This window comes from Conger conger, chromosome 8 (genome assembly GCF_963514075.1).
Source record: "Conger conger chromosome 8, fConCon1.1, whole genome shotgun sequence".
NCBI classification, from domain to species: Eukaryota; Metazoa; Chordata; class Actinopteri; order Anguilliformes; family Congridae; genus Conger; species Conger conger.
The window spans coordinates 31,066,243-31,081,603 of record NC_083767.1 but is presented as its reverse complement, the minus strand read 5'-3'; the positions used below and the strand labels follow the sequence as shown (position 1 = coordinate 31,081,603).

The window sequence follows — 15,361 nt, the reverse complement described above, 5'->3', positions numbered from 1 at the left end:
TCTGCACCGTACATAACAGTCCAGTGACTGGATGCACAGGTGTTTTCAATATCAAATCTTCATTTACATCTCACGTCACGGAAACACAGGGATCTTTCAGATGGCAGTATCAGTGACTTGTACAGAGAATCTGCATCTCAGTCATTGGTTGCAACAGTTGCAACTGAATCAGATAGCTTTGGCCCTCAAGTGAATGAGGTAGGCACAGATGAAGGTGATCTGGATATAGCAGAAAATTTCAGTGATCTTTTTCTCAGAAATGTCAGTTTGTTTTACCTAAAATTACAGGGACAGTTTCTGCTACCTGCTTCGACCATTCAGAATATTGTTGAGGAGATGCAAAACATTCACGACTTAGGTCAGACATATACTTTGAGTAAACTTAGTTCATTGCTAAAAAATGACACACCATTGTCAGATGAGGACATCACCAAAGTTTGTGAGTCTGTCAGAGGTTTCAATCTGTTTTCTGCATGTCATACAGGGCCAATGAGGACAGCATACTCAAGATCTCAGTCTTTCAAAGAAATGTTCAACTTTGTTGAGCCTAAGAAATTGTTTTTAGGAAGAGATGAGAATCGGAGAGACAGGTTTGCCTATTATGTTCCAGTGAGGGAGACTTTGAAATGTTTGTTAGAGTGGCTGAGTTGTGTATCAGGAGCGCACTCGACCGAGACTCCTGCGGATGTTCTAAGCATGTTCTAGTGATGGTAAAATATTTGAACACCCGTCCTGTTAAAATTAGTGCTATACCAGGATGCCTTTGAAGTTGTTAATCCTCTAGGCTCAGCAAAGACCAAACATAAAGTATTAGCTGTTTATGTGTCTGTTGCTAATCTGCCACTTCATGTATGGTCTGACACAGACCACATGTCACTTGTTTTATTGTGCAGAGAGAAAAATTTCAAAGAATTTGGGCACGCTAAGGTGTTCTCTGAATTACTTGGCGACTTGAAGGAATTGGAGGAGAATGGGATAGTAACATCGCATAAAACGGTAGTCAGAGGGACCTTGTATTGCATTGCTGGCGATAATTTGGGCTTGCGTTGCATTGGTGGTTTTTCGGTACTGTCTCATAACTCGATCTGAATTTCAGGGTGATGATCCAAATCTGTGTGGACCAGAGCACACCATTGAGAAGTACGATTCTGCCATTGACCACCTCCAGACTGAAAATACATCAGAAGGAGTGAAGTTCAGGTCAGTTTTCAACTCTTTAAATTACTTTCATGTTTGTCAGCCTGGTCTGCCACCTTGTCTAGGACATGACATCTTTGAGGGCATTTTGTCCTATGATGTTGCCCAATGTCTTAAGTATTTCATAAGAACAAAGAAATGGTTCACTTACGCCACTCTGAATCGCCGCATTAATCAGTTCAAATACTGTGCATCTGATGCTTCTACAAAGCCGTGTGCAGTCAGGCCTCTAGCAAAGAAACTGTCAGGACAGACCATACAGAACTGGAATTTTTTGAGGCTGCTGCCTCTTAATTGGTGACCAAGTGAAAGACACAGCTGATGATGTTTGGCAGTTGATTCTGCAGCTAAAAGACATTGTGGACATGGTATGCGCTCAGAAAATCTCTGTGCCTCAGGTTGCATTTCTTGATGTTCTTATTCAAGAATATTTAGAGTCAAGAAAAGCTCTGTTCCCAAACACTAAGCTGAAACCCAAGCATCATTATTTAAGTCATTATCCGGCACTCATTCTCTTAATTTGGCCCCTTGATCAGACTCTGGACAATGAGATTTGAGAGCAAGCACAGTTAATTCAAGATATGTACAAGGAATTTAAAGAATTTCTAAAACCTCTGCTTTACTCTCTCTGAAAGACATCAAATGCTGCAGGCTTACCCCTCAGCAGGATCACTTGGCCAAGTTGTCCTGCAAGTTAAGACAGTTTCCACATTTTACCTGGCACTCTACAGTCAAACCATTCAGACAGTTTGGCTTCACTGATATTAACACAAAGGTCACAGTTGAAATGTCTTATAAGGGAACATTGTACAAAAAAGGACAATTCCTTGTGACTGGTAATATGGATAACGTGGAGTTTGGTGAACTAGTGCTTATTTTGATAAAAGAATGACACTATTCATTTTCTTGTGTCAGTGTACATTGCCGAGTTCTTACCTCATTTCCATATGTACTCCGTTAGGAAGGACAATGAAAAGATGCCCTGTCTGAACATCAGTGACTTAACTGATTTCTATCCATTGCCATCTTACCAGAAGGATGGATATCAATTGGTTCCACTTAAACACAGTGTGCTGTCACAATAATGAATGCCTTTCTATTGTCTATCATTCTGGTGTAAACTGAACTTTATTCACTTTTTCATTCTTAGAAATGGATGATTCAGAGCAAAACAACATAAAGTTCCATTACTAAGGTGTTGCCAGACCTCCTAGACCCAATTCTGAACCTTGTGGAGGAGACACTACAATCATTGGGGGTTGAGACCACTGAGGATTTTCACTTTGTACAGGAGGCTGATCTCGCGTCAGTTTTACAACCAATACAAGCGAGAAGATTGGTTGCTGCATGGAAACAAACCAGTAATTACAAATCAACAGAATTTACTTTAACATATTCCAAGGACTACCAATGGTCAATATACCATTCGTTCATTTGATGTTCAGTTGAATACCAAACATTGGTTTTTATGCTCACAGAAAAAAAAGAACATGTTGAAAAATGAGCACAGGGCCAAATTTGATTTTGATTATTTTCCCCGATCTGTCTTACCCCGGAAATGTGTGCCTCTTGATCAGGTACCACCTACAAAATCAGATAGTCCTACTTGCGGGATGAATCTGCTGCCTTATGTCAACGACGCTGGTGACTTTGGATAGGCTACCATAAATACTTCACATATACTAGAACAATTTAGTAACTAAATCATTCGGACCGTATCACATTTTTTTGCACATTTGTCTTTTTGTCTCAGTACACAATCTAATGCTTAAGCCTGATCATGTGTTTTTTTTTTTTTTTGTGTGCTTTAACCACATCTACAAACAAATAGTGGAATAATGACTCGTTTTTCATCTGTTTGATATTTGATTTGCAATTATGAATATCAAATGAACAAATGGTACACGGACCACCAGTCAGTTTAATACATCTTTAATTATTTTTGTTTTACAGTTCAGAGCCCTGAAACCCACAGCCAGTCAGCCGTCAGTCCTTCAGTTTCACCTCTCACCTCTCCTACCTCCACTCGCTCCTCACTTTCACCTTGCCCCTCACCCAGCAATCTGATTAGAACTGCAGATTGGGTTGACGGCTTTCAGATTCCATGGGGAAAATGTCCTGAAGACTTCATGCAGTGCTTGGAGAGAGGGAAAAGGCCAAGCCGACGTTTACGGCGAGAATTGATCCGGATTGTTGTCTCTGTAAAATGAATACTCGCGCATCTCCAAGTAAACTAGAGTCTACAGAAGTTGCCAAAAGAATAGTTGCCAAGTATCCACACTCCCTGAAAGACGTCATAGAAGGTGAGGAAGTGGGAGCAGGATATCACTCACTAGTTGAACAGCTACAAGCCCGCATTGACAACATGAAGCGGCCTTCAACACCAAGGATAAAGAGGCGCAAACGGGAATCAGGTGACTCCGACACAGATGGAATCCCAGCTGAGCAAAGGGCGGTTATTCAGGACACATATGGCTGCATAAAGTGGAATTTGAAGTTCATGCCAGTCAGTGAGACACTGGAAAGCCAACAGGAAAAGAAGGATAAAATGAAGATGCTTCGTGAACAGCGTACCTTCAGTCCAGAAGAGGTAAAAGCTCTTATGGAGTGCACTTACTACTCCCAACGTAAAGCAATACACACAGGAACAGATCTCCAATGCCTAATGGAGGAATGGCCTTTTTTTTTTGAAGAAATTGGGATGACCGTCCATTTCCTAGAGCTCACAGGACTACCACTTAAGGAGACTTTCCTCAATCGTGTAGAAAAAAAGGGGAAATGGCTTTTGAACTTTATGACAACTGTTTGTGCAGACAAGAGCAAACGCGTCTTGGAGACTGTAACAAAACTGAAATTTCTGAGAGGACCGTTGGAGGGCAGCTCAGGTGACATCAAGGATATGGTGCTTCTTCTTCTCTCCTATTTCAATGAAAAAAAGGAGAACCTCTTCCACTACGTAGAGGAGACATGCCTGGCAAATGAAGTGCACGTGGAAAGCTTGCCTGTGACACCTTGCATCATTGTATGTGGTAAGTTTATTCCGGTTTACTGAAGGAGCCTGTATGGACATAAAATGCACAGTCAAGTTCAAATTGCTAGTTGTGATTTTTCCCCATCCAGTTATATTTTGTATTGAGAAAGTAAAAGATCCTTCATGTTATGTGATTCACTACAAAACAGTCTGCTCTGTTCTGTTAGTGTGCATCATTCAAAACATTTTGTGTTTGCACTATTTAATGGTAATAGCTGATGTGTTGTTCTTTGCAGGAACCTCCTGCTATGCTGCAAGGCAGTTCATGCTCAGCATAGACGGCAAGATGTTTGGAAGCTACTACTGCCTGAATATCCACTATCCAGTAGACCTGGGTTCCACACTTGAGCTCCTTCAGAGGTAAAGTGTGTGCGTGCATTTTTTCTTTTTCTTTACACATTTTGAACAAATCACTATAATTTAAATTTAATTTAAATTGTTGTGTTCACAAAGGTGTTTCTTCAACATCAACTCTGAGAGGGGCACAAAAGTTGAAACAAAGAAGAACAAAAAGCAGCTGTTAGTAAACCTGAGAGTCCTCACCCTCATTGCTGATCTCGCTGATCTTGAGTGGAGTGAGGCAAATTAAACTGTGAGATATATTTTGTACATTTTGATGGCCTAACGTTATCATTTAGAAAATGGAATTAGCTATGTAACCACAGTTGCATATTTAGTTAAATTTAAGTTTTACATTAGTGAAGTGTAGCAGAGTTAAAAGTAAACTGACATACTGTAAAGATACGTTTGTGATCGTGAAGATTTTTCATATTACAGTTTAAAGCAAGGGTCTCAAACTCGCGGCCCGCGGGCCAATTGAGGCCTGTGGCCTGATATTTTGTGGCCCCCTACTTGACGTAAAAGTTTAGAGTTAGTGCGGCCCGCGCGTTTTTCTCAAACGCACCTTTTTGCCGAGTCGTTGCGCTTGCCGCGCTTGCCCTGGGCTTTTATATATTTTTTTATCACTTAGGGAGGACAACCGAAAAATTTTTTTTCCGGAAATCAACATGAATATTATCATTAAAATCTCAGTTTAACCTGAAATTAACGTGTTGTGGACAATAATTTAAGCGCTGATTTCACCAGCATTTCATCAATGTTAAATGCTGAACCCCGATGGCACCGAAAAACAGGCAGATTTCACTGACCATTCCATTGTTTACATTTATGGAGCTTGAAAATGGTGATACAACAATAGCTTTTACTGGTTCACGCGCTCATACATGGCAGTTGGTGGCAGTTCGAACTGTCAAAAGTGTGACTTTAGCAGGTCAATATTTTCACTGGATACTCGGTATGTCCAGCCTTATAAGTCCAAAGTCCCTGGTTACTTTTTAATAGTTTCAATGGATTTTGACAATAGACATGACAGACTTCAATCATGTTAACGTCTCGAGCGTGCGCCTACGTTTAAGTAGCAAATAACCGTGTTGTATCCTTCTAACGTAATTTACATAGCAACTGAACTCTCTGATCACACGGAATCACGATAGCGGCCAAGAGATTCAGAAAATGTATAACTTTTAAAGGTTTAAAACAATCCTATGGTGGGACTTTTGCCATTTATGGACAGTGCGACAGAAATTTTCGGTGCCGTTGAACATAATTGAATGCTTTCATTTATATCGTTCGAATGACCAAGTGCCGTTAAAAAGCATATTGTACATCATGCTAACATCATACAGGGACCAGTTAAGGCTTAGAACACGCTAGCACTTAGTTATTGTAAGTTTGTTCACCTCTACTGTGAAGTAAAAAAGTGGACAAATTACGTTTTCTGTGAGAAATGTATTGGCGAAATCACGTGCACACACAGCGGTCTACATTAAGCTCCACTGTCCCCTCCCTACTTATGGGCTACGATAGCTCAGGCTCGTGACAGCTTCCCGTGGCGTTTGTTGTCAAGTTAGCCAACGTGAATTAGCAACGTTAGTCACTTGGTTGAAACGTGATTCCGGAGCGACACCAAGTGGAAGGAAAATATATCCTGTCAGTGTATGGCTGAGTTGTGGAAGGAAAATATATCCTGTCAGTGTATGGCTGAGTTGTTTTTTAAATGAACTTATTCATCAAAAAAAATCACCCAGCCCCAGTCATGTCTTTCTCAAAACCTGCCGTGAAGAGAAAGGTTGGTGACGAGCACAGACAATTTCAGGAAAAGTGGGAGACGGAACACCGCAACGTGTCTTATGCACAGAGAAAGTTGCGGTGCACAAGGAATACAACATCAGACGTCATTTACTCAACTAGACATGCTGAGGAGTATGCAAAATACCAGGGAGATGAGAGAGAGAACCGGGTCGCCAATCTTAAAACATGTCTACTGAGGCGACAAGATTTCTTCAAGAAAGCAAGCAAAGAGAATGATGCAGCAGTCGAAGCTAGCTACGTGGTGAGTGAGATGATTGCTAAGGCGGGAAAGCCATTCAAATAAAGGCGAGTTCGTCAAAAAATGTATGTTACAGGCTGCAAGTATAGTCTGTCCGGAAAAGAAGGGTCATTTTAGCAACATCAGCCTTTCAGCCAACAAAGTGGCAGAGCGCATTTCTGACCTGTCAGGTAACATATGATCAACTGCGTGAGAAAGCCAAATGTTTCTACAAGAAATCATCAGACCCTACACCCCTGTCAGACCTCTTCGTTCAGCCTCCACAGGCCGCTTGGCACTCCCCCTCTCCGAACCTCCTCCTCACGCTACTGTCTGTTCTGGCTCTCCCCACCTTGAAGCGCAAACAGAAGACGCACCTCTTCAAACAGCACCTCTCCCCGTCCCTCCCTACCTCCCTGTGAACCTTAATTGTTGTCTTTGTGATTTACTTTGTGTATCGGTATTTTTAGTTGGCTAGGTAAGCAGTGTTTGGATAGTTAAGTTTGGTCACTTTTGCTTTGTTGTTTGTTTGTTTATTTGTTCGTTTAAAAAAAAAAAAAAAAAAATTAATTAAAAAAGTAAATTAATTCAGTACGGTCTTTAAGATTGATATGCAAGCAGGACAAGTGATTTTTAATGTCTTGTTCAGTGATGTTATATACTAGTTGTGCGGACATTGCTTGGTATTCCATTGTCATACAAACCTTGTTTGTAATTGACGTTAACACTAGAAGCTACCATAGAACCCGATTTTGACATGTACTGTAGTTGCATGTCATTTTGAAATGTTTTATAATTTTACTATGCTTTGGTTAATGGCATTCCTTAGGATTCAAGTTTTTAATAATGTAGATGTAGCCCCAAAATCATAGCTCCTGATTTCTTGCATAAATAATATCTAACCTCATTAGATTTTTTTGAATGATCAAAGTAAATGCTTAACAGTTACCATGCATTTAAAAATGAAAAAGTAAGGATCTATTAATAAACCAATACTGCAGTGTGATTCAAATTTCAACACTATGTAACTCTGTTTACAGATAAAGTTATAATTATTATTAGTAAATTGCAGATGTAGATTAAGCCTAGTCCGAGACTAAATTTTATTGGAGTTTATCCATGCATTGTCCATGTAACCGGCCCATTTTGTTATTGACCCTCATTGTATATTACAGGCCCATGGTAATGCTTACATTAGGCCACATGAGTCACACAGAGTTCTTAAAAAATAGAATGGTTATTTATTTTATCTTATTTATTCATATATCAATTACCTACCACTCCAGCCTACTTGAGAAAGGCTTTGCCAAAACATTGGCTCAGGCGTGGTAGTTCATTGATATACAAATAAATAAATGAAATAACCACTATCTTTTTGTGTTCCCCTGATAATATTGCTTCTTCAGTTGTTTCATGTTTAGTTCTTGTTACGATGTATTTTCTAGTCTTGTCATGTCACATTATATAGTTTATTCATGTCACAGTTTTGCAAACTTGTTATGTCACGATTTAGGTTTGTTTCATGTTATATTGTTCCATTCATTGTTTAGCACACACTTTTTCGTGTCTTTCTGCAAACCTTGCATTCATGCTTTCTCACTCCCTTGCTGTTGCTTACACTTCCATAATTGTTTCATTTTCCCGTGTCTTCTTACTAATCTTCTAACGTTAGATCAGGATTGGGTAATACTAACATTCTAACCATGTGTTCATGTTTACCTTACGTTTCTCATGCATATCATTTACTAATTTACTAATGCTAGGGCAGGCTAGGTTTATTACTAACGACTACTAATTATATTGTTACTTGTCAATCCTCCACACCTGATTTCCATTCGCATGTTGCTATCAAGCTAATTGTCTGCACCTGTCTACACCCGCATATAAGCTCAGTGTTCACGTCATATCTTTACAAAATTGTTGCCTCCTGTTCGTCAGTGCACTTTTGAGTGGTTTTGTCAAGCCATTGTCTACCTGTTACGATCCAAGCCTGTTTATCGACCAAAGTTATTGACTTCTGTTTTGTTGACCACTGCCTGCCTGTACCACAAACTCTTGCCTGCTGTCTTTGTACTTTTGCCCTGCGGAGTTGACTCTTGCACCGCCTTCGACTCCGAGCCTGCCTACCATCCGTCTGCACTACTGCCCCAATGACAGCTTTCCTGGTTACTGGACTTTTTGCATGGTGTACTGATTTTGAGACTGCCTTCTCCCTTGGTACTGCACTTTGGTTTTGGCTGGATTACATGTGTATGAACTTTGCTTGTTTTCAACTACGCTCATTGGACATTCCCCTAATAAAGCCCTGACAGGATCACATCTCCGTTTGTCTGAGTCGTGCATTTTGGGTCCAAACCCCACGTACCCGTCTCATTTTCTCCACTTCAGAATCTATAACTTTTGTTCTGACTGGTGAAAATGTGCATACCTATTAAGGCTGATGGTTGCTGCAATTGAAATAAACATTTTACTGATTGGCCAGCGTTAATTCAAAATCTTAATATTTAAACAATCATAACTTTTGAACCGTTTGTCCTATAAAGACACGACAAGGCTCATTAGATCCTATTGAAGTGCGTCTGGTTAGATCTTTGCTACTCTCAAATGCCTGAATTTGACTAAAACAACATTAACTTGTGAATACTTTGCTCAATCCTAATGAGATTTGGTTGATTTGGCACCACTGGGTGATCACCAATCATGTTGAAAGTGTGTGGATTCCATCTCTTTCAAAGTCCCTAAGGGTCTTTCCAAGGAAGAAAAGATATCGCAAAAAACAGCTACCATCAGCCAATCAGAAATCAGCTGCCATTTGATAGGCTTAGAAATGGCAGATCATCATGAAACTTGGTGGGTACATTCTAGACTTGCTAGGAATGTGTCAAAACTCAATGTTTTAAACAACCTATTTCCACTGTCAGAAACATTATTAGAAAATGGAAGATAAATTGGACAATTGAAGTCAAGGCAAGGTCTGGAAGACCAAGAAATAATTCTGATAGAAAGTGCCAAGACCTGGTGAGAAATGCTCAGAAGAATCCACACATCATTGCAAAAAAAGAGTAACAGACATAGGTCTAGCTGTTCACAGGACAAAAATACAACATACTTTAAACAAAAAAGACCTCGAAGAGTTGCCAGAAAGAAGCCTTTCCTACGATCGCAACACAAAATTAATTGCCTGAAGTATGCAAAAGAAAACATTGAGAAGTCTGAAGCCTTTCGACTAACGAAACCAAAATCTTTTGGCCACCAACAAAGAAGGTATGTTTGGAGAAAAAGAACACCTTGCCAACTGCAACTGTTAAACATGGAGGTTGATCCATTATGCTTTGGGGTTGTGTGGCAGCTGGGGGCGCAGGAAATAATGTGCAAGTGAAAGGAAGAATGGATTCCACCAAATATCAGGAAATTCCAGAGACTAATATTTAAAGGTCAGTCTAGAAATTTATGTTGAAGGGGTTTTTACCAGGAAAATGAAGAGCAGCTTAAGGACATTTAGGACCAAATTGTAAAAACAAACAGCAGACTGGATCAAATCGAAAGAGCCCACCATGCTCTCGGACCACCACTGGAGGATGCACAACCAAGATGCATCCTGGCAAAATTCCTCAGCTTCAAAACAAATTAAATAATACTTTGTTTGGAGTGGCCAAAGAAAGGTTTTACCTGACAGGGGAAGCTAATAAATCTGGACCACAACTATGCACCACGAATTCTCAAAAGCCAAGGGAATACACAGAGGCACAGAAGATTCTGAAAGATCAACACATCCAGTTCCAAACCCTACATCCGGCACAGCTAAGAGTCAGACATGATGACGAAATGAAAGGCTTTCCTTTGAAGCCGTATTTAAGAGGCTCAGGTAGGGTCATAGAAGAGACCTCTATATTGAAGGTCACACTGAATCATACTCTTGTTACATTCTTTTTGTTCAGTGTTCAACTGCTGTTTACTCAGTCAATTCCTAAAGGGAGGGAAGCTTTTCAAGGTTATGATCCGATTGAGAAAGACCATCTGACTGGCTTCTCAGCCTCTAACACGCCTTCTCAGCATATAAAAGCTTTCTCTATTTCCTGTTGTGTGATATGTCTAATAATGTGCAATATTCTCCTGACATTATCTTATGTTTGTTTTTGTCGGATGAAACCTGTCTTGTCTGAATGAATGAGTTCTGGTATAATATTTTCTAGTTTTCTTGACAGCATGGATGTGAACAATTTATAGTCCACATTTAATACACTAATCGGACAATAATTACCACAATGTAGTTGTCTTTCTCTTCCTTTGGTATGACAGAAATGATCGCATCCCTCCATGAGGATAATTTTTCCCTTTTCTGTTGCACCCAGTTTAAGGCTTTCAGTAATGTCGGACCCAACTTTTTGTGCATTGATTCATACTCGGAAGTGAAACCATCCATGGATTTATTTGCTTTTAGTCTCCCAATTGTTGACTATAATTCCTTTTTTTTATTATAGCTATCAATTTTTCATTTTGTTCATTAGTAATAGAATGTTGATTCAGTTGATAAATCACCATTATTTTTTATTTTTGCAGATGGTTTGTCATATAGTGCTTTGAATGTTTCAAAGAAACATTGAAACAGTCAAATCACTATATGACAAACTATCCGTAAGGATAAAAAATAATGTTGTTTTATCAAATTAATTAATCCTAGAATGAGGAAGAAGACAAGGCTGCTGTGCCTCACCACTTCTCTTCTCCTTGTTTATAGAACCCTTGAGTTAATGGATTTGGCAAGATGCTAATATTAAGGGGATAGATATGTTATCAAGGGAATACAATTGGCTCTATTTGCTGATGATGTATCGATATACTTAACACAGCCAACACAGTCACTCCCAAAATGGATGAGTCTACTACAAAAATATGGGACACTCAGAAAACTCAGATAATCTCATTTAATTACGACCCACCCAACTATACTAGAGGAAAATATAAACTGAAATGATATGCAGAATTAATCAGAGACCTGGGTATCATCTTGTCTAAAGATATCTAAAAATTATTTGACCTTAATTATGGTCCATTGAATGCAAAAATAAAGTTAGACATATAAAGAAGGAATATTGTTCCTTTTTTGAATTTGAGTCCCAGAGTAGTCGATTAAAATGAATATTGTGCCATGAATGCTCTATCTTTTTCAAACCCTTCCAGTGAAGATACCGACCAAACAGTTCATGGAATGGGTCAGGTTGATATCGATACTTATGGAAAGGGAAGAACCCAGGATTAGGTATAAAACTATGAATACTATGAAAAGTATTATTAATTCTATTAAGAAGGTGGTGGCATGGGCCTCCCCTGCTTACAAGAATACTAAATTGCAGCACAGTTAATGCCATTAATTTGCTTGTGTACACCAGCATATTTCTCAAGATGGAAAGAAATTGCAATGACAGAAGGGGTACCAACAGCAGCAATTATAGCACATACTGGATTACAAAATAAAATGGTAAACAAAGATAACCCTTGGATTAATATGTTATTGAAAACCTGGAAGGAGACCAGTCCAATACAATTATGTGGATTAGGTGATTCATTTTAACTGTTACGGCTGTGTGCTCACGATGCAGAATTTGCTCCAAATAGGGCTGATGATTGATTGAAAAAATGGATCACAAAGGCCTTATTAATTATTTTACACTAGTCCACAAGGGGGCATTCCACAGCTTTGAATCTTTACAGAAAAAACATGGTCTGGAATTAAATTACTGCCATAGATACCTTCAAGTTTAGCATTATTTCAACCAGAACCTCGGTGTAGCTTTAGAAACAGGAGAGAGAGGAATTGTGAAAATATTCTTGTCAATATCCAAATACACAAAATGTAATAAGATTATATCCAGAATGTATAATGGCATTTTCCAGTCCAAGCCTGAGAATACACTGTATATCAAAGAGAAGTGGGAGAAGCAAAGGGAAATTTTCATATTTCAGAGGAGGGCCGAAGAACAATAGGTCAAGCACAATGGAATTCAACTAGTTCAACTACATGGTGAGAATTCTGTTTAATTAATACAACAAAAATATTGTAATATTGTAAAATATTAAAATCGTTTTTGCAAGGGCGACATCAGGGAAGTGGTAGTAGTTGTTGGAGACTGTGGAATAGATTATATTTTCTGGAATTTAAAACATATCACCTTTTGTATCAGACCACCCAATTATTAGGGGAGAAAAAGTATTGGAACATGTGACTGACAGATTTGATGCCCAGATGTGTGTTGTTTGATTGATTGGTTAAACAATAAATTGTTCTGAATGTCTACTCTTGGATTTAGCCTTGGGTTTTGCCTGTGGAGGCTGCATTTGTATCTTCCAACATGAAGACCAGAGAGCTGTCTTTGGGAGTAAAGCAAGCCATTTTGAAGCTTAGAAAAGAGAGGAAATCTGAGCCATTGCACAAGCATTGGGGATAGCTTGTACAACAAGTTGGAAAATCCTGAAAAAGAAAGAAACTTCTGGCATACTGAGCAACAGACATCGAACAGGTTGACCAAGGAAAACAACAGCAGTTGGTGACAGAATCATTGTGAGAGCTGTGAAGAAAACCCCCAAAATATCAGTCAGTGACATCACAAGCAATCTCCACAGGGCAGGGGTGAAAGTATCTCAATCAACCGTTTGAAGAAGACATAGAAAGCAGCAATATAGAGGCTATACAATCCACTCATCGGGAGTAAGAATCCGAGTACAGAGATGAGCCACAAAAGTTCTGGAAGTTTTATGGAATGATGAGAGCAAGATTAACCTCTACCAAAGTGATGGAAAGGCTAAAGTGTGGAGAAAGAATGGATCTGCTCATGATCCAAAACATACAAGCTCATCTGTGAAGCAGGGTGGAGGAAGTGTCATGGCTTGGGCTTGCATGGCTGCTTCTGAAGTGGGCTCATTAATCTTTATTGATGATGTAACTCATGATGGTAGCAGCAGGATGGAATTAGAAGTCTACAAAAACATTCTCTCTGCCAATTTACAGAGAAATGCATCCATACTAATTGGGAGGAACTGAAAACACACTGCCAACACAACAAAGGACTTCATTAGGGAGAAAACATGGAAGGTTTTATACTGGCCAAGTCAATCACCAGACCTTTACTAAATTGAGCATGCATTTCGCATCCTGAAGGGAGATTAATTGATTGATTGAGATTGAAAGGAAAACCCCCCCGAAACAAACAACAAGTGAAAGAGGCTACATTAAAAGCCTGGAAAAGCATAACAAAAGAGGAATGCAACAGATTGGTGATGTCAATGTGTCGCAGACTTGATGCAGTTATTGATAAGCAAGGGATATTCCAAATATTAAGTGTTATTTACTTTCATTTACTTAAATACTATCTGTTCCAATACTTTTGCTCACCTAAAAATTGGGTGCTCTGATACCAAAGGTGCTATGTTCAAAGTTGTTTAACACATCAAGGTGTAAATACCAGGAAATAAAAGCTGCAATTCAAATCAGTCATCTGATGGTACATCTTTTGACCACAAACTGAATTGTCTTCAGTGTATAGCAAAAACAAATTGGCTTTGCTGTTCCAATACTATTGGAGGGGTCTGTATTAACCTTGAATAGCTGTATGTATCTATAGTTTTAGTTAAATTCACAACATCTTCGGGTAAGCTTAAAGTGTACAGTACTGCTAAAAACTGTTTGAGTGTGATGTAAATAGAAATAGGTATAATTTACTACATATGATCAATAATCATGTATTATTTTCACAGCTTCAAGATGAGCAAAACCGAGAGAAATTGGAGAATCCCTGACATCACCTGAAGCCATGGCCAGGCTTGCAGAGAAGTAAAAGAAGAGAATGGCAAAACAATCCAAAGAGGGCAAAAACATCAAGAAGACAGCACAGAAACCAACAGGAAGAGCAAGCCAAATTGCAGGGCAACCCATGCTTTGCCATTGATAAAGATATATATTATGCTGTAATGTAATGACAAAATTTAACATGTTGAGTGGTTCTTCCTCTGTGAAGCAGAGCTGGAGGATGCTGTACCCTTCCTATTAAGGAAAGGGGTGTCAAACTCCAGTCCTGGAGGGCCGCAGTGTACGCTGGTATTTGTGGTTTCCTTTCAATCAGCAGCCAGTTAAGGCCTTGAGAACAAGGTGGGTGGACTCTTTAGCCAATGAAAGACTTGGAAATGAATCTCTCGTGCTGACGCACACCTAAAACCGGCAGACACTGCGGCCCTCCAGGACTGGAGTTTGACACCTGTGTATTAAGGGATCACCAAGAGGTTGAGTGTCACTTCCGAAACAACCTGAGAGCAATCAAATAGGCTCAGCACAGGACTGCACAGTTAATTGCAACTATAGTCAAGACTGTGTTAGACAATACACATCCACTGCTCTGTTCATTTATTCAGCCTAAAATGAAAATATATTATGAGTGTTTTTGGGGTGAGTTTAAATGGGGCAACATTTACCCATTAAGCTGGGACTCACATTTTCATGGATATATCTTTATTTCAAATAATAAAAGCAATTAAATGTAGCTTAGTAATATATATTCATATGAGAGATTAATCTTTAATTTTAACATTACTGAAACTAACAAGTGGGCGGCACGGATGGTGCAGTGGGTAGCACTGCTGCCTCACAGCAAGGAGGTCCTGGGTTCGAATCCCCGTCGGCCGGGGCCTCTCTGTGCGGAGTTTGCATGTTCTCCCCGTGTCTGCGTGGGTTTCCTCCAGGTACTCCGGTTTCCTCCCACAGTCCAAAGACATGC

The 15,361-nt window shown here is 39.4% G+C and overlaps 1 protein-coding gene across 1 annotated transcript; it reads left to right on the top strand.

Annotated features, from left to right (window-relative positions):
* The first annotated feature begins 208 nt into the window (after positions 1 to 208).
* LOC133134448 (uncharacterized) lies at positions 209 to 14,605 on the top strand. The gene is made up of 5 exons (XM_061250646.1): positions 209 to 214; positions 1,097 to 1,200; positions 3,427 to 4,226; positions 4,465 to 4,588; positions 14,349 to 14,605. The coding sequence occupies exons 1-5, from the start codon at positions 209 to 211 to the stop codon at positions 14,398 to 14,400; spliced, it is 1,086 nt and encodes a 361-aa protein (XP_061106630.1). The 3' UTR covers positions 14,401 to 14,605.
* Positions 14,606 to 15,361: the final 756 nt, after the last annotated feature.